Consider the following 17,512-nt stretch of genomic DNA (forward strand, 5'->3'; position numbering starts at 1 on the left):
GCAATGAAAACAAAGCGACGCCCAAGTAACGGTTTTAATATCCAGAATCTAACATTTTTTTGTTTGTTTTTTATTAAATGTATAAATAAAATTATTATTGTGTTTAAATTAGAACTGTCATAACGTCATGGTGTTACACACTCCGGTACAGTAGGTGGCGGCATGAATCTTAAACGTTGGTTTTGTCGTCCGCCAATAAACTGAAAGAAGAAGAAGAAGCGACGATCACAAATCACCTATCAAACTGTAGCAACTGAAACTCAATTTTACCTTTATGAAACATAATTTTGTCTAAATTTAGACTAGTATTACAATTTGATCAACTTAGGCAAACTAGTTAGATTGCTCTAAGAGTTATAACCGCCGATATATGACATCAAAATATTAGCTTAGCATTAGCAAGCCAACTAGCTTAGCTTCTGCAGACGACGTAGCTTGAGTTTAGCGACAAAAACAAACAACAATGTCGGACGACTATGAATTTAGCGAGGATTCGACCATGATGCGAATGGAAGAGGACGGAGAGGCAACCAGCGATGACCAGATGATGTCTGCGGCCGGAGACTGTGGCCTGATGGGGGGCGAGGCCGAGGGGTCGAGAATAGACGCCAGTAAAAACGAGGAGGATGATGGGTACGGTTCCGTTACACTTATCTTAGGGTTTAAATCTCATTTTACAGTTTAAATGATGAGGGGTACGGTGACGTTACACTCATCTTAGGGTTTAAAAAACATCTTACAGGTTAAACTAGTCTCTCATCTTACAGTTTAAACTAGTCTCTCATCTTACAGTCTAAACTAGTCCCTCATCTTACAGTCTAAACTAGTCCCTCATCTTACAGTTTAAACTAGTCCCTCATCTTACAGTTTAAACTAGTCCCTCATCTTACAGTCTAAACTAGTCCCTCATCTTACAGTTTAAACTAGTCCCTCATCTTACAGTTTAAACTAGTCCCTCATCTTACAGTCTAAACTAGTCCCTCATCTTACAGTTTAAACTAGTCCCTCATCTTACAGTTTAAACTAGTCCCTCATCTTACAGTCTAAACTAGTCCCTCATCTTACAGTTTAAACTAGTCCCTCATCTTACAGTTTAAACTAGTCCCTCATCTTACAGTCTAAACTAGTCCCTCATCTTACAGTTTAAACTAGTCCCTCATCTTACAGTTTAAACTAGTCTCTCATCTTACAGTCTAAACTAGTCCCTCATCTTACAGTTTAAACTAGTCCCTCATCTTACAGTTTAAACTAGTCCCTCATCTTACAGTCTAAACTAGTCCCTCATCTTACAGTTTAAACTAGTCCCTCATCTTACAGTTTAAACTAGTCCCTCATCTTACAGTTTAAACTAGTCCCTCATCTTACAGTTTAAACTAGTCCCTCATCTTACAGTCTAAACTAGTCCCTCATCTTACAGTTTAAACTAGTCCCTCATCTTACAGTTTAAACTAGTCTCTCATCTTACAGTCTAAACTAGTCCCTCATCTTACAGTCTAAACTAGTCCCTCATCTTACAGTTTAAACTAGTCTCTCATCTTACAGTCTAAACTAGTCCCTCATCTTACAGTTTAAACTAGTCCCTCATCTTACAGTTTAAACTAGTCCCTCATCTTACAGTTTAAACTAGTCCCTCATCTTACAGTTTAAACTAGTCTCTCATCTTACAGGTTAAACTAGTCCCTCATCTTACAGGTTAAACTAGTCCCTCATCTTACAGGTTAAACTAGTCCCTCATCTTACAGTCTAAACTAGTCCCTCATCTTACAGTTTAAACTAGTCCCTCATCTTACAGTTTAAACTAGTCTCTCATCTTACAGGTTAAACTAGTCCCTCATCTTACAGGTTAAACTAGTCCCTCATCTTACAGTTTAAACTAGTCCCTCATCTTACAGTTTAAACTAGTCTCTCATCTTACAGGTTAAACTAGTCCCTCATCTTACAGTTTAAACTAGTCCCTCATCTTACAGTCTAAACTAGTCCCTCATCTTACAGTTTAAACTAGTCCCTCATCTTACAGTTTAAACTAGTCTCTCATCTTACAGGTTAAACTAGTCCCTCATCTTACAGTTTAAACTAGTCCCTCATCTTAGTAGTTTCTAAGTATTTTCACAGTGTGGTATTAGTACTTTGACTTCAGTAAAGCGTCTGAATACTTCCTCCACCACTAGCTACACACTAGTAAACAAGTGCCGTTTCTCATTCTGCAGTGTGAGTTGTGAGTTATGATCTCTTTAAATGTGCTGTTTTGTCAATAGGAAGATGTTTGTTGGGGGGCTCAGCTGGGACACGACTAAGAAGGACCTGAAAGATTACTTCTCTAAGTACGGAGAGGTTGTAGACTGCACCCTGAAACTGGACCCCATGACCGGACGCTCACGGGGCTTCGGCTTTGTGCTCTTCAAAGAACCCGACAGTGTTGACAAGGTATATATAGTCCTGCTCCCAGAAACACTGTTTATATATAATCTGTAGGTAAAGCTACATGCACAGTAGTGACATATCATGTAAACTGAAGCTGTGTAATAGGGAATACATCTTGTATTAGTGCTGTATTATAAGAAAATGAGCCGGTTTAGACAAATCTGATGTTTAGCTTCACGACTTGATGTCATTTTAGTAAAGCAGAGGCACAAACTGGGGCTGGATCAGCAACAAACAACAATCTGCTGCTATCCTCTTTAATCATTTGCTACTTTTCTCTGTTGTAAATCATTATAAACTGAATATCTTAATACCAAATTAAGCAGGAGATTGATTGTTAATGAACATAGTTGAAGTTCTATAATAAATGAAATAAAGCAGCTTCCAGGTCTGATTATTAGCTTAATAACAAATATTATTTGCATTGAGGTCAGATGTCTTTACTTCAAACAATCAGCTCCGTGTGTTTTGTTCTGCAGGTTGTTACACATAAGGAACATAAACTCAATGGAAAGGTCATTGACCCCAAAAAGGCCAAGGCCATGAAGAGCAAGGAGCCCGTGAAGAAGATCTTTGTTGGGGGTCTCTCTCCAGACACTCCTGAGGAGAAAGTCAGAGAGTACTTTGGTGCCTTCGGAGAGGTATATTTATTATTAACCTAATTATTAAAGCTGTGGTTCATTGGAATCATATTTTTATCCATTAACTCATGTTATTTTCTACATTGGTTGATAATGTGAACAGCTGGAGTCCATTGAACTTCCCATGGAGAACAAAACCAACAAAAGAAGAGGCTTCTGCTTCATCACATTCAAAGAGGAGGAGCCAGTGAAGGGCATCATGGAGAAAAAGTACCACAATATTGGACTAAGCAAGGTACCCACTCCTCCTCCTCCTGTCAAGGAAAACTCTGACACGTAGTATTGGAGGCGTTTTATCGTCACCGTGGAGCTAAAAGTTACTTCTTGTTCTCTTAGTGTGAAATAAAAGTGGCAATGTCCAAGGAACAGTACCAGCAGCAGCAGTACTGGGGAGGAAGAGGTGGATACTCGTCCAGGTCTCGAGGAAGAGGCGGTGGTGAGTGGAGGAAAACAGCACCCGTTAATCCCTGCTTTGGGTGAAATGAAGTATTTGTGGCTCAGTTGAGATCAAAAGAGAAACATCTTTAGCTTATTGGTTAAACTATTCTTTAATGTTCGGACGGATCAGTTTCACCACTTAACGTTATGTTGTTCATCAGCGTTGGATATATATATATATATATTATATATATATATTATATATATATATATGCAGATGTTTCAGAGGAAATGTCCCTTAAAGTCACGGAAACCCTTCGACAACAACCGACACAAAAGAATCAGAAACTAAAAAGAATCAAATTCTGTTCTGTAAAAAATGCTGTAAAGAACTTCTTAAACATGTCAAAGAGACGGTGAAGATTCCAAGTCATACTAACAATACAAACTTGTTTAACTTCAGGTCCCAATCAAAATTGGAACCAGGGTTACGGCAACTACTGGAATCAAGACTATGGGAATTATGGGAATTACGGTTACTGTAATCAAGGCTACGGAGGCTACGGCAGCTACGATTACCCCGGTTACAACAACTATTACGGATACGGAGACTACAACAGTGAGTAACGCCGCCTCAGCTGCTCCACGTGTCTGCTGTTACTCGTGAAGTGATTAATACACCTGTAATCAGATTCTGTACCACACGTTTAGATCAATCCGACGGATACGGCAAGTCGCCGCGGCGCGGTGGTCACACCAACAGTTACAAGCCGTATTAACGGAGGACAAACACTCGTCTTCAAGTAGGTACGTAAAGACAGACGTACGCCCCGTTACCTTGGATTTAAAGTAGTTATATTTACTTTGCTGTTTGGTAACATTTTGTATAATTTCATCTTGTAAATTTCTTTTTCTCAGCACCGTCAAGTGCTTTACAGTAGTGGTAACATAGAGGCTACACACGTGTGCCGATTTATTTTAACAGCCGGCCTTCTGCTGCCTCTTTTGCACCTTCTCTTTTTTTTTTTTTTTTTTTTTAATCTGTAACGTTAACAGGTAAAGTACTGCTACTACAGTAAATGGATGCCAAAGTTAAGGATGTGCAAGGAAACAGAAAAGGAAGTATGTTGTCTCCTAACTCTGACATACCTTGTTTGTACCTGCCAGCGGAGCTTCCTTGCAGGCCATGAGCTGACTCCCAGATACTCTCAGGGCCCGCTCAATGCGGACCGGGTACGAGAAGCATACGCTCTCGAATGCTGCCATTTGGTATGGTCTTACAACATCCTGTATCCGCACTTCTAAACTAAACAACATGGGACACGTCCAGCTTTGTCATCTTTCTTTCCATTTTTTTCATTTCTTTGCAGCTGTTTGTAATGTAAAACTTAAACAAATATACACATGTAATTGTTGTTTTTTACAGGCCCTTACTTCCCCCACAAGTAATGATTCTAAATATGTTAAATTAACTATTTGCTTTTCAAAGGGTACGTACAGCATTCTCTGGACTTTCCAGTTCCCATTGTTAACAGATGCATTGCTAATGGTATCTACATGCTTGCTTGGTGAGCTCTTGTAGCCAGTAGTCCATGAGCTAAAACCTGGTTGGAGACGGTGTTTGGGGGATGAAGTGCTTTACTTTGTCTACATGTGCTGCTCTGTTTTGTGTTACTCACAGCGATGGAAGAGGAGACTCTTTTTTTCTTAATTTTCCTGTAACAAATCTTCCTCTTGTAACCTTTTTGTAAAACAAGAAGTTTCCAGAAAATTTGCATGTAATGCTTTCTGTAACGTGTATTTTTATTTCACCAATCGAAGGTTTTCTTCCATTCAGTAGTTTGACTTCTTCAACTTATTGCACTTCAGGATTTCTAGCTTATGGACTAACTTTTAAACTGTAAAATGTTAAATTAATTGTTCTCAGTTTGTTTGTTTTGACATTGGACATTTTAAACACGGGGGATTCCTGTCTGTTTTTGAGCTGAGGAGGTCGTTGTTCACCTAAAGCTGATCTGTGTTCGTTTGTTCTTCGTAGGTTTCAGAGCAGTGAGCTGGTGGAGCGAAGGCCAGAGAGAGAGATGATGATGATGATGATGATGATGATGATCATGGTGGTATCCAGCAAAGATCACTGAGCTGAGTGTAAGAGAATAACGAAGAGCACTTTGACCTGCAGTACACTTCCTCTACGTTTACCGGAGTATTTGTGTTGTATCTTAACAAAAAAAAAACAACGTTTTTGGTGTTTTGCATTTATTTAGATTGCTGCAAAGATTTAGCAGTTTGCGTTCCTCTTCCTCTTCCTCTTCCTCTTCCCTTCTTGTTTTTTGTATTTAATGTTCTCAGATGCTATTTGTGAATTTGTTTGTTACACAACTGAAATGTTGGATCGGTTGGAACAGATCACACACATTATATATATATATATATATATATATATATATATATATAAATATATATATTTATTGCTCGCAAAGAATGCAGACAAAAGCAGTGTTACAGTTGATCCTCTTTATCGTAGTCTTCAGTCATAAAATACACGTAATTACAGAGTTTATCAGTCAAACATTCAGCATATATACACACAGGTAATTGGACATTAAGAAATGCGATAAAATAAAAATAAACATTTGGATTTGTGATCCTTTTTGTGAAATATTAATATTACGTCACATGTTAGTGGAGTGTTCAAGGAAGTATTTCAGCCAAGTTTCTAACCATTTATCTTCTCATCTTTATCTTTATCTTTAGCCTAATCAATAAGCTTGCAGTTGTGCACCCTTTGAATTTAAATAAATATTTAGCTCTTGTTTGTTTGAGCTGAAATGACCAGAGGCTCTCGTGAGTGCGTCTTCAATGCTCAATAAGAGAAGGTTCATCCACCTTCATGGCTTTCAGTCCTGAGCTGCTGAGCGAGCGCAGAGAGGGTTTATTCATTTATATGACTTTAGTGGCGAAGAGGATGATGAGGATGACGATGATCAGCACAACCACCCCGATTATAATCATCATCTTGACGTTTTTCCACCAGTACTTCCTGGCGACCCGCGTGGAAGTTCTCTGGAACGAGTCGGCCTGAAAAAGAAATGTAAAGGAAACCAAATAAAAGAGCAGCGATGAAGGCGGAACAGGATCTTTACTTGGAGGAGAACTCCACTAATAGTACACGATCGAGGAGTTCTCGTGCATAATGAGAGGGAAGTCTGATGAGTTTCACTGTGAAAATGAAAATAATCTGGAGGTGTGAAGTTTAGAAAGAGGTGAGACCTCTGCAGCCCGCTGCAGGCTACATCAGCCTCTACTAGCATTTAACACACCCGAACCCCAGACCTAACTGTTTGCAGTCGAGTTGCATTGTGGGTAATGTAGGTGCCGGAATTTGGGTTAGGTAGAAGAGTGTGGAATAAAAACAGATGATAATTCTGTTTCTGCATCAGTTTTCCACCATGAATCTGACAATATAAGATAAATAAGTGGAGTAGTGTAGAAGTACTTGCATTACAAGTACCTGCAAGTACTACCAGTGAAATCCACTTAAAGTATCAAAGGTAGAAGAACTCGTTCTGCAGATAAACATGAAGCACTGAAGCATCAACGTTAGAGCAGCATGGAGCTACTTTAACTACTTTGCATATAGTCAGATTAGTCCAGAGGTTCCCAACATAGGGGTCGGGCCCCTCCAAAGGGTCACCAGATACATCTGAGGGGTCGTGAGATGATTAATGGGAGAGAAGAAGAAGAAACTAAGTTCTGATACATGAATTAGTTTTATTTTGTTGTTTTAAAACAAACTCAAACATTTATTTAAATCAGTTATTCTCAACCACCGTTGGGCCTCTGAGCGACGTCTATTGTCAGGGTTTCTTACAAAGCTAGTCCGACCTAAATGTACCCAATAATTAATGAGATAAATAGAAGAATTACAGTTTAAATGCATCATTTCTATGAGCAGTTTCGCCAATCACATCATAACAACATCATAAAAACACGTTTAGCCTCTGAGCTGTTCCTCAAAAACATTTGAACAATCAGAAGTGGATCTTAAGAATCAAAAGGTTAAAGAACCTTTGATTTAAATGAAACCATTTGTGACGTTTAGAGGGGAACTGTCTCTTAACTCATAACAGGACAAAACAAAACCAGTTTAGTTGTCACAAGGCAAAAAGAAAAGCTTTGAAACTACTGTATTTTATAAACGTTTATGTTTTTTTATGTTGTATCCTAATCTGAAAAGTAACTACTCGCATAGAAGTAAAAAGTACAATAGTTCCTTCTAAAATGTAGTGGAGTAGAAGTATAAAGTTAAGTACAAGTATCTTAAAATTGTACTTCAGTGAATGAGATTCTGTACTTTCCTCCAGCAGCCAGTGAATCATAAATAGAAACTTAAAGCTCGTCATGATCAGACACTTACAGACGCCTGCAGGTCGTCGGTCTTCCCGATCAGATCGTCGAGTCTGTCGCCCCTCTCCAGCACTTTGCTGATGTTGTCTTTCAGGATGACTTTAACCTCGTTCACCTGACTCTGAACCGTGTCCAGTTTAGCCGCCGAGCCGGAGGCCGGCGCCTGAGGGCGTGTGTCAGCCTGAGGGGAAACATTTAGGATCAAATCGTTTTTAGTCAGAATCTCCACAAATCTAGCAAAAAACACACAGGAAGTCAAAGATCAACATCTTCTGTGGGTCATTTGAAATGACCAAACCTCACTTCCTGTTACAGCGGAGAGCCGTCCGTGTTTACCTGAGGCCTGTGATTATCACATGAAGACCTCAAGCAAACCTTCTTATCACGACGTGCGACGTGGACAGACCGATGGAGAATGATTTATAGATAATATCAAGAAGAAAAACATCTTTAAAAACTATATTCAAACAATATTTAAACGTATTAAAAGTACACCACCTACCATCACAGCTGTGTTTCTCTGTCACCAACAACAGAACTCATACAAAAAGAAAGAAATTAAAGTTTCCACAAAGTTATCCAGCCCTCCAGGTGTAACGAACGGACGCAGAGGTCTGAGCTTCTTGTGGCTGCATGAGTCACAGTACGAGCTGAACGAATGTCTGCTGAAGGTTGCACCTCTGCTGTGTTACTCATTAACTGCCTTCAACCTGAGTCTCATTGGCTTCAGCAGCAGCCGGTGTCGTCGTCGCCTCGAAGAACTCACATCAGCACTTTCACTTCCTGCTTCTCATGAACTCTGCTGCCACACACTCATCTACCCTTTTTAAGACTTTAAAACAATAAAAGAAGACATTTCACTTAATGTTCCGCGTGTGTTTACGTACCATCAGCTGTGAGGAACAGGATCCAGACCCGTGTTGAGCTGATGTCTCTGGGCAAAGGGCTCTTGTGTTCAGCAGAGAGATGTTTGCAGGGCAATAAAGAGGTGAAGTCGCTCTGTTGCTTCACTTCCTCATCCTGTGTTGAGCAGCTTGTTGTTTCAGCAGCGACCGCTCATGAACACAAATGTGCTGTTTTGAAGCATCAGTTCAGCACTGGGTTTAAAAATTCACTACGAAACATTACGTTTATTTGAATATTAGTCGTATACTCACAATACAATAAGTATGAACAGTGGAATATGTAGTAAACAATGTGACTGAAAGGAAGCGTCTGACGCTTAATGCTTATATATAAGACTGTCCTACATTCTGAGCAGTTTATGCTGAAAAAATATAATAAAAGAAATAATAATTCACACTTAAACACTAAACACAGAGGCAGCACATATTAAAGTTAAAAAGAGATAAACAGGTAAATAAAATATATATTTTATATATAGAAATAAAAACAAAAAAGTCTGAAATGCAATATGACAATAATAATTATAATAATTATGATGATAATAATAAAAGATGGTAAAAAGGCAAAAAGAAGTTCAGTTAAAAGGAGTCATGAACATCAAAGTCTTTAGTCTGTTTTTAAAGTACAATATCTGCAAAACTAATGAGATATTCTGATCAACCTCATAAACCTGCAGCCTCTCTGCTAATTAGCATACATTAGCATGCTAATAAGCTAAACTAAGATGGCGACCGTGGTGAACACTGCCGCCAGTTCTTTCTCCTTTATTTCTGCTTTTTCCTCTCAAGTATTGCAGCACAACAACCAGCATGAACAGTGAGCATCACAGCTACACGAGGAAGTAGAGATCAGGGAGAAGAGAACAGGAATAACTAGAATCATTAACATCTTTTACTTAAAATCAAACTTAAAATGTGCTTAAAATGTGTAAAATGCTGCCAAAATGTGCTCTGTTGTTACATTATTATGTATTACACTAATATATTATTGTTGTTATTGATGCAGTAACACGTGAGATGTATTTTAATATTGTAGCTGGCTGAAGAGATAATTTTATGAATTTATTCTACTAAGTAACAATACTTTGTATTTTATATCTTACAGGTTTTTTAAATCTTTGTCTGCAAATTAACTAAGTGGTGGTGAAGAAGTACTCAGATCTTTTACTTAAAAAGTAGCAATACTACAGTGTAGAAATACTCTGAATAGATTAGATGTTTGGGCACCTGTCCTTCAAATGGCCCATTTCAGAATAATATAATTAATATTATTTAATTATAATGATTGATGCATTAATGTGTTCATCACTTTAATGTTGCAGCGTGTAAATATGAAGCTGATTATAATTACTTTATATACTGCCGGGTAGTTTAATGTATAATTTCTATTTTGTATTATCGATCTACAATGTCTGCAATGTAACTAAAGGGATCAAATAATATTAAAACACTCAAGTAAAGTACCTCAGAGTTCTACAATACTTGAGTATAATGTACTTAGAAGTCAAGAGATAATCTCATTCATATTTCCGAACTGTAAAAATAATAATATCCCCAAAGGAACAAATAAAGTGCATTCCTGAATCCACCTTTAAACGGGTGGAGACATGCTTTTAGTACTTGGTACGAGATGTTCTTCCGTGATTAGAGGATCTGAGTCACAGGCTGAACACTGGGAGCGTGCTGCACTTCAGTGAATGCTCGTCAAATACTAAATAAACAGTGAAGGCATATGTTTGCTCAAAGTCAAATAGAAATATATAATAAATGAATGCACTATTTAGATAAGATAATTAAGCCTAATTGTAAAGACATTGTGCAGTATGTGAGTGTGAAAGTGCACGCTGGCTGTCTCTCTCACTAGTACTCATTGTGATCATGGACTTTGTTTAGTTAAGACGTTTGTGTTTTAAGATATTATAAGTCAATAGCAAATGCACTAGAACACCATGCATGAGCAGTGTTCCAGTATTTTAGGGGTTAAATACAAGGAACGGCCACAACAACAGATCACGTGGATGTGCTGCATATTATTACCAGACCTGCAATAAATCTTACTCTTGAGAAGTTTATGATGTTTTTTTGTTCAGCTATCAAACACACAGTCGTACACTCGGCTCTGTGGGAAGCAGTTTCTTTGACTGTTTTTAGTGTTTCTACATAAATAACAGCAACGCTTTAAATTATAATGCAATCTGTGTTTTTGTTCATATACTGTAGATAAGACTGTGAATATAATGTAATCCAATATAACAACACTACAAATTATGTATGTTTTGCAGGCAAACTCTTAACCTGTAATGTAGGTCAATTTACTACAGCTGTTGAATAAAAGTAACAAGAGAGAAATATAATATTACTTTACTCTGAAATGAGAAATAATATTATAATGTTGCAAAAAACTGAAATAATAAAGAAGATAGCATTGAGGGCATATCAAAATAATACCTAAATTCAATTTGAGCAAATGTCCTCTGTTACTTTTCACTCGCTTTAGTTACTACTTACTTTGCCGATTTAGATAAATAATACAAAATATAATTCTAACTCATGATTTATTATTATAGATTAAACTACACAGCATTGAATGAAGCAATAAAGTCGTTAAAATGAGCTTCACCTTTACTGGCTTTAACATTAAAGTGATGAACACATTAATGCATCAATAATTAAAATTCATATATATTACACTGACATAATCTGCATAATCAGTATATTTACTTTTGTTACTTTGAGTATATTTTGATGGTAATACTTTTGCATTTTTACTTCTTTCGAATGCAACTTGTGTGTGTGTGTTTTAGTGTTTTTCTACACTGTGGTACTTTTACTTAAGTAAAAGATCTGAGTACTTCTTCCGCCACTGACAATATAGAATATGTTACCACATTTAATTAAGGTGATTGAGCTGAGTTATTATTATACTTACACTATTTTAATGATTATTTTGTACTGTGTTTTTAATGTTTATGTAATGTTTTAATGTTTTATTTTGTATATTGATTAATTTGTAATGTTTATTTTACTTTAACGTTTATTTGACTAAATATAAGTATTTTTTTAACTTATACCTTTAATATATATATGTAATTTAATTTAATTTAATTTAATTCAACGTGGTGCGTCAACGCCATCTTGAGGCTGTCCGTGCTGCTGCCTGAAGGACCTTAACTTGTAAACATCCTCTCAGCTCTCTCAGCCGTGTACAACCCCCACTGATGAGGCGATGAGTACTTAACGGCGTGTCTTTATCACCCTATTACTATTACCATTACTATTATTACTATTATTATTAATAGTAACTGTGTAGGACATCTGGTGAAACGTTACATCAGTTGTCTCCCAGAGCTTTACGGTTAATCCGCCTGTCGTAAATCTTGAAATGCTTTTAATCTCCACCGTCAAGAGTTAATTATTGTTTTTATAATCAGTGTCGGCGAACATCAGAAGCTACTTCCACTTAAAGTGCGACGGGGCCGTTACATTTCCGTTAAATTCAGGATTTCTCTGCACCCGAGAACCGAGAACAGACACCGACCGACGAGCCGAAGATGAACCCGAGCGGAGCGCACCGCAGCGGGAAGACTTTCCTGTTCACGTCCGAGTCCGTCGGAGAAGGACACTCCGGTACTGTGTTCATGTGTAACCGCGTGTACTGCTGTGTGTACTACTGTGTGTACTACTGTGTGTACTGTGGTAGTACACTGTCTGGACGTGCCTGTCTGTTAAAGTCAGTGGTGTAACTGAGCATTCTACAAGTACTGTACTAAGTACCATGTGTACATAAGTATTTCCATTTTATGCCACTTCAAACTTCATCACCATACATGTAACACCGTGCATTTTACTTCACTACATGTGTTTAACAGCTTCAGTTACTTTCATAACAACTAAGATATGATGATGTGTTATTATATGTTAAACTACCCAAAAGTAAACAAAGTAGTTAAAATAAACTCCACATTTACCAGCTGCAACATTACAATAATAATGTAGTACCATTCCGCATCATCAGTACTTCTACTTTTGGTACTTTTTGTATTTCTATGCTTTTACTTGAGTAAACTATTTGAGTACTTCTGTCGCCACTGATAATGTATATTATGTTCTTCATTTTGAATTCAGGACTTTTACTTGTAACATAGTATTAATACACTGTAATATTGCTACTTTTACTGAAGTAAGAGTCCTGAGTACTTCTTGTAAAGTACTCATGCAGAATAATATATATTATAATACTGGATTATAAATATTGATGCATTAATGTGTTCTTTATGTACTGCTCAGTAGTTTAATTTATAATAATACATCATAATATATTAGTTCATTTATATAAATAATCTTAATATGCAGAGTAACTAATGTTGTCAAACAAATGTACAACACTGGAAATACTCAAAAAGTACTCGAGGACAGTACTTCGTTACCTATCATAAGTTTTTTTAACTGTATTTCCTTTAAGATCTGTTAAACTACGGAGACCCAGAGTCTCTAAACTTTATTGATCGTGTGCATAGACATCATTGAATCACATTCAGTAAGTTGTGAGAAGTATTAGTATTAGTATGAGTATTTATTTACACGTCTGACGTTGTGTTCACAGATAAAATGTGTGATCAGATCAGTGACGCTGTGCTCGATGCGTATCTGAGTCAAGACCCCGACTCTAAAGTGGCCTGTGGTGAGTTTTCAATGTTTAGCATCCAGATGAAACCCGACTGGAGGATTAACTGTTTATCATGTGAGTGTGCAACTCTGCGTCTGTCCGTGGCTAACGCCGCATACCGCTGCACCAAACTGCGTAATGTTTCTTTATGCGCTCATTTCTGGCTGTTTGCTCAAAGACCTCTCTGGATCGCGCTGACTCACCCGTTCTTAAAATACCTTTTATTACCTGTTTGATGCTGACATTGACTGAGTGCTGGCTGCTCTTAAAGGTACAGTGCGTGGCATTTAGGGGGATATATTGGCAGAAATTAAATATGCTATTAAGTATGTTTTCTTTGGTGTATAATCACCTGAAAACGAGAATCTTTGTGTTTTCGTTACCTTAGAATGAGCTGTTATTAACCTCACCACTAGATGTCGCTAGATCCCAAACACTGCACCTTTAAACCCGGTCTCTGAAGACGATGCAGCACATTTCCAAACATGCATTATTTGGATAATCTGACCACATATTGGGAATCTAAATGGTTACTTGCTCACATGAAAAGATATAAAGAAACATAATGAGGTGACATATTTACAGCTTTAACAGGTTTTGAGTACTAATACTAGTTTTAAACAGCCAATAATACTCAGGCTGCATCTGTGTTTGCCCTGCAGATCTCACTGGCTCCCTCAAAGCTCATGAGATGCGTTTCCCTCCCTCTGAAACGTTCCCTTTGTGCTCTCCTTGCGTGACTTTCTTCAGTTTCTTCTCAATGACTCTGCTTCAGACTTCAGCACACAATAATTGACTGTTTAAGAAACCGCGATTATGCAATGCGTTCACACGAGAGTCTAAAAAAGCCTGAGTCGGATTGTTTGTCGAGTACAAACGTGACGTTTTGCTCTAGAATGTGTGACGAAGACGGGCATGGTCCTGCTGGTTGGAGAGGTGACGTCTAAGGCCATCGTGGATCTGCAGACGGTGGTCCGAGACACCGTCAAGAAGATCGGCTACGACGACTCTTCAAAAGGTGGGAGGGTTCTTATTTAATAACTACCTTTTTTTCTCTCAGGGATTTAAGTGACTTGAGTTCCAACTGTGATCTGCAGGTTTTGACTACAAGACCTGCAATGTGCTGGTGGCGCTGGAGCCGCAATGTGAGGAGATATCGGACTGTGTGTTTGAAGGCAGGGATCAGGAGGACATCGGGGCCGGAGACCAGGTTCAGTATTTCACCTCTAAACCTCAACTTTATCCTTTTAAAAATATATCTAAATGTAACAGACGCTGAACTAACATGTCCTCACTACAGCCATGCTAGCTGCTAGTTACTTCAGTTTAAAGGTTTAAAGAGAAACCTTTGACGCGACCGCTCAAGACTTTATTTCCCGTGTGCGTCCGCCTGCTCGTCTCCTCAGGGTCTGATGTTCGGCTACGCCACCGATGAGACGGAGGAGTGCATGCCGCTCACCATCATGCTGGCCCACAAGCTCAACTTCAGGATCAGGGAGCTGTCGCTCAGCGGAGAGTGTCCGTGGATACGACCGGACTCCAAATCACAAGTGAGCCGTCTTAAAGGCCGACAGAGGGGCTCACACACACACACACACACACACACACACACACACACACGGGGGTTAAAGGCACCGACGGTTTGACCCCGACCCATTTTATTCAATACATCTTTAATGTCTGGAGCGGCTCAAAACCCCCCAAAAAACATACTGTAAAAACAACTAGGGCTGCATGAAAGACAGTGTGACATAAAATATGACCCCCCCCTCATCTAAAAACATCTCCTCCAGCTTCACTGTGCTGTTAGTTTTGACACTGAGGAGTAAAAGGAGCTCCCTGCGCTCGTCTCTGCAGGTCACAGTGGAGTACAGAGACAACTCCGGAGCCATGGAGCCTCTGCGAGTTCACACGGTGGTCATCTCGGTGCAGCACATCCCAGAAATCACCCTGGAGGAGATCAGACGCAGTCTGATGGAGAAGGTGGTGAAGGTCGTCATTCCCGCCAAGTACCTGGACGACAAGACCATCTACCACCTGCTGCCCAGTGGGAAGTTCCTCTTGGGCGGCCCACAGGTGAGTGAGGACTGAACCGGGGGGAATGTGACAAAAGAAAATACATCAACCAAGCAGAAGTTGATGCTGTTATTGTGTTATTAGAGTGACGCAGGACTCACGGGGCGTAAGATCATCGTGGACACGTACGGAGGATGGGGGGGGCACGGAGGAGGGGCTTTCTCCGGGAAGGACTACTCCAAAGTGGATCGGTCCGGAGCGTACGCGGCACGCTGGGTCGCCAAGTCTTTGGTCAAAGCCGGGCTGTGTAGGAGAGTCCTCGTTCAGGTGAGGAGGGTTAGAGAGAGACACAATCTACGTTTAAAACCTCTGTCTGTTTGTTTTCAACTGATAGAAATATACAATCTTCTAAATGATGGTCTAGTTTAATTAACAGAGGATCAGGATTAAACAGAGACGGGTTCAGAACCAGTTAAACTTCCTCACAGTAACTTTAAATTAGAAATGTTTTTAAAGGGAGCATTCAAGTCTTTTGGAAGCAGAATAAATTAAAATTTGTTGGACTCCGGTAGATGAAAACCTGCTTCGGCTGTATTTTTGTGTTTAGCGCTCATTAGCAAATGTTAGCATGCTAACTAAGATGCTAACAGCCTCATAGAGCAGCTAGCATGGCTGTGAACTCTTGTGAACACATTGTTGCGTAAAGGAAATGTTACATTTATATTAGATAAAGAACGAGACTGAAGAGACTTTATGTACAGGTTATCATTTTGTGTCCGATGAGCGATGCTCCTCCTTAATGACCTGAAGTCAGAAGATGTTCTGATAGCTGATCAATGACGACGTACGTCTCTCCCTTTTAGATCTCTTACGCCATCGGAGTGAGCCATCCGCTCTCCATCTCCGTGTTCCACTACGGCTCATCGAACCGAGACGAGGACGAGCTGCTGCAGATAGTGCAGAAGAACTTCGACCTGAGGCCCGGGGTCATCGTGAAGTACGCGCTTCGCTCTCCACGACTGAGAAAGAATACTCGTGTTTTTATTGTATTGTTTTTATTTAATATAAACGTGTGCTGTGACTTTGTTTCTCACAGAGAGCTGGGTCTGAAGAGGCCGATCTACCAGGCCACCGCCTGCTACGGTCACTTCGGCAGAGAGGAGTTCCCCTGGGAGAAACCGAAGGCGCTGGTGTTTTGAGTCATTTTTTTTGGGGGGAGTCGCTCACATTCCAGTTAATGTCCTAATAATCAAACAATCAAAGGAATCAATTCATCCGAACGCGACTGTGTAGCTGAAACACACAAACGTCTTCTGTGGCCTTTGTTGAAGAATTCATTTTGATTTTAACAAAATCATGATTTATGCTGTTTTCCTGTATGAGAAAATGTAGTTTGTTTAAAACGTGATGATGATGATGATGATGATGATGATGATGATGATGATGATGATGATGATGCTATGAATGTGATTTTCTTTCTTTTGAATATCGTGGAAGTATTGTCCGGTACTGTCAACTTTATAAAAACAAATCATGTATTTTGATAATAATATTTGGTGATTAAAGCGCTGCATAAACCTCCTCACGTACTTTACTTCATTTCACATTCAAAGTACTTTTACTTTACTTGATTAGTATTTAGAAAATGGTCATTTGAGTAAATATACTTAGTTACTTTCCACCACTGTGTTACCAAATATCAGGTGATTGAGTTATTATTATAGTTATTATATAGGTTTACTTAACTTTTTTTGTTTAGTTTTATTTTACTTTCATGTTATTTTGTTTTACATTATTTTAATTTTTTTGTTTTATTTTATTGTACTGATTTTATTTGCACTTCTTCCACTAATATTACTTTTATTCACTCCTGTGATGACTCGAGCTGCCGCTGGATGGAGTTCAGGTTACACAACATTCATCAGGAGCTGGAAAAACATTTGTAGTTGAAGAAAAAACGATGGAAAGTTGAGCTGCTTTTCTTTTTATGTTAAACTGGACATCTGAACAGGAAGGAAACAACCTTTTATCTTTACGAATAACTTCTGTTTTAAGGAGGCAAAGTACTTTAACATGTA

General features: G+C 38.8%; 3 protein-coding genes across 4 annotated transcripts; 2 read left to right on the forward strand and 1 right to left on the reverse strand.

Annotated features, from left to right (window-relative positions):
- The first annotated feature begins 32 nt into the window (after nucleotides 1-32).
- hnrnpd (heterogeneous nuclear ribonucleoprotein D) lies at nucleotides 33-6,277 on the forward strand. The gene is made up of 8 exons (XM_079178812.1): nucleotides 33-633; nucleotides 2,256-2,424; nucleotides 2,901-3,062; nucleotides 3,166-3,297; nucleotides 3,399-3,498; nucleotides 3,904-4,059; nucleotides 4,152-4,247; nucleotides 5,479-6,277. Exons 1-7 carry the CDS (start codon nucleotides 464-466, stop codon nucleotides 4,217-4,219), a joined length of 957 nt encoding a protein of 318 aa, XP_079034938.1. The 5' UTR covers nucleotides 33-463; the 3' UTR covers nucleotides 4,220-4,247; nucleotides 5,479-6,277.
- On the reverse strand, nucleotides 5,889-8,862 carry LOC306710343 (vesicle-associated membrane protein 8). 2 transcript variants are annotated; one of them, XM_079178816.1, is made up of 3 exons: nucleotides 8,735-8,862; nucleotides 7,858-8,028; nucleotides 5,889-6,518 (listed from the first exon to the last, which is right to left on the reverse strand). In XM_079178816.1, exons 1-3 carry the CDS (start codon nucleotides 8,735-8,737, stop codon nucleotides 6,381-6,383), a joined length of 312 nt encoding a protein of 103 aa, XP_079034942.1. In that variant the 5' UTR covers nucleotides 8,738-8,862; the 3' UTR covers nucleotides 5,889-6,380. The 2 variants fall into 2 exon arrangements, with proteins under 2 accessions (XP_079034942.1, XP_079034941.1); XM_079178815.1 differs by lacking the exon at nucleotides 8,735-8,862 and adding an exon at nucleotides 8,350-8,567.
- A 3,106-nt stretch (nucleotides 8,863-11,968) lies between these two features.
- On the forward strand, nucleotides 11,969-17,009 carry mat2al (methionine adenosyltransferase II, alpha-like). The gene is made up of 9 exons (XM_079178678.1): nucleotides 11,969-12,379; nucleotides 13,356-13,433; nucleotides 14,314-14,436; nucleotides 14,516-14,628; nucleotides 14,825-14,968; nucleotides 15,276-15,494; nucleotides 15,579-15,761; nucleotides 16,298-16,431; nucleotides 16,531-17,009. Exons 1-9 carry the CDS (start codon nucleotides 12,304-12,306, stop codon nucleotides 16,631-16,633), a joined length of 1,173 nt encoding a protein of 390 aa, XP_079034804.1. The 5' UTR covers nucleotides 11,969-12,303; the 3' UTR covers nucleotides 16,634-17,009.
- Nucleotides 17,010-17,512: the final 503 nt, after the last annotated feature.

Source organism: Pholis gunnellus (genome assembly GCF_910591455.1).
Source record: "Pholis gunnellus genome assembly, chromosome: 18".
NCBI classification, from domain to species: domain Eukaryota; kingdom Metazoa; phylum Chordata; class Actinopteri; order Perciformes; family Pholidae; genus Pholis; species Pholis gunnellus.

Excerpts from the sequence above, each read along its gene's own strand:
- hnrnpd (XM_079178812.1), top strand. The coding sequence starts at position 464 with ATGTCGGACGACTATGAATTTAGCGAGGATTCGACCATGATGCGAATG. Across the intron at positions 3,499-3,903 it reads GTCTCGAGGAAGAGGCGGTG|GTCCCAATCAAAATTGGAAC; the intron begins GTGAGTGGAGGA and ends GTTTAACTTCAG. Across the intron at positions 4,060-4,151 it reads CGGATACGGAGACTACAACA|ATCAATCCGACGGATACGGC; the intron begins GTGAGTAACGCC and ends CCACACGTTTAG.
- LOC306710343 (XM_079178816.1), bottom strand. Across the intron at positions 6,519-7,857 it reads CCGACGACCTGCAGGCGTCT|GCCGACTCGTTCCAGAGAAC; the intron begins GTAAGTGTCTGA and ends TTTCTTTTTCAG.
- mat2al (XM_079178678.1), top strand. The coding sequence starts at position 12,304 with ATGAACCCGAGCGGAGCGCACCGCAGCGGGAAGACTTTCCTGTTCACG. Across the intron at positions 14,437-14,515 it reads CTACGACGACTCTTCAAAAG|GTTTTGACTACAAGACCTGC; the intron begins GTGGGAGGGTTC and ends TGTGATCTGCAG. Across the intron at positions 15,762-16,297 it reads GTAGGAGAGTCCTCGTTCAG|ATCTCTTACGCCATCGGAGT; the intron begins GTGAGGAGGGTT and ends TCTCCCTTTTAG.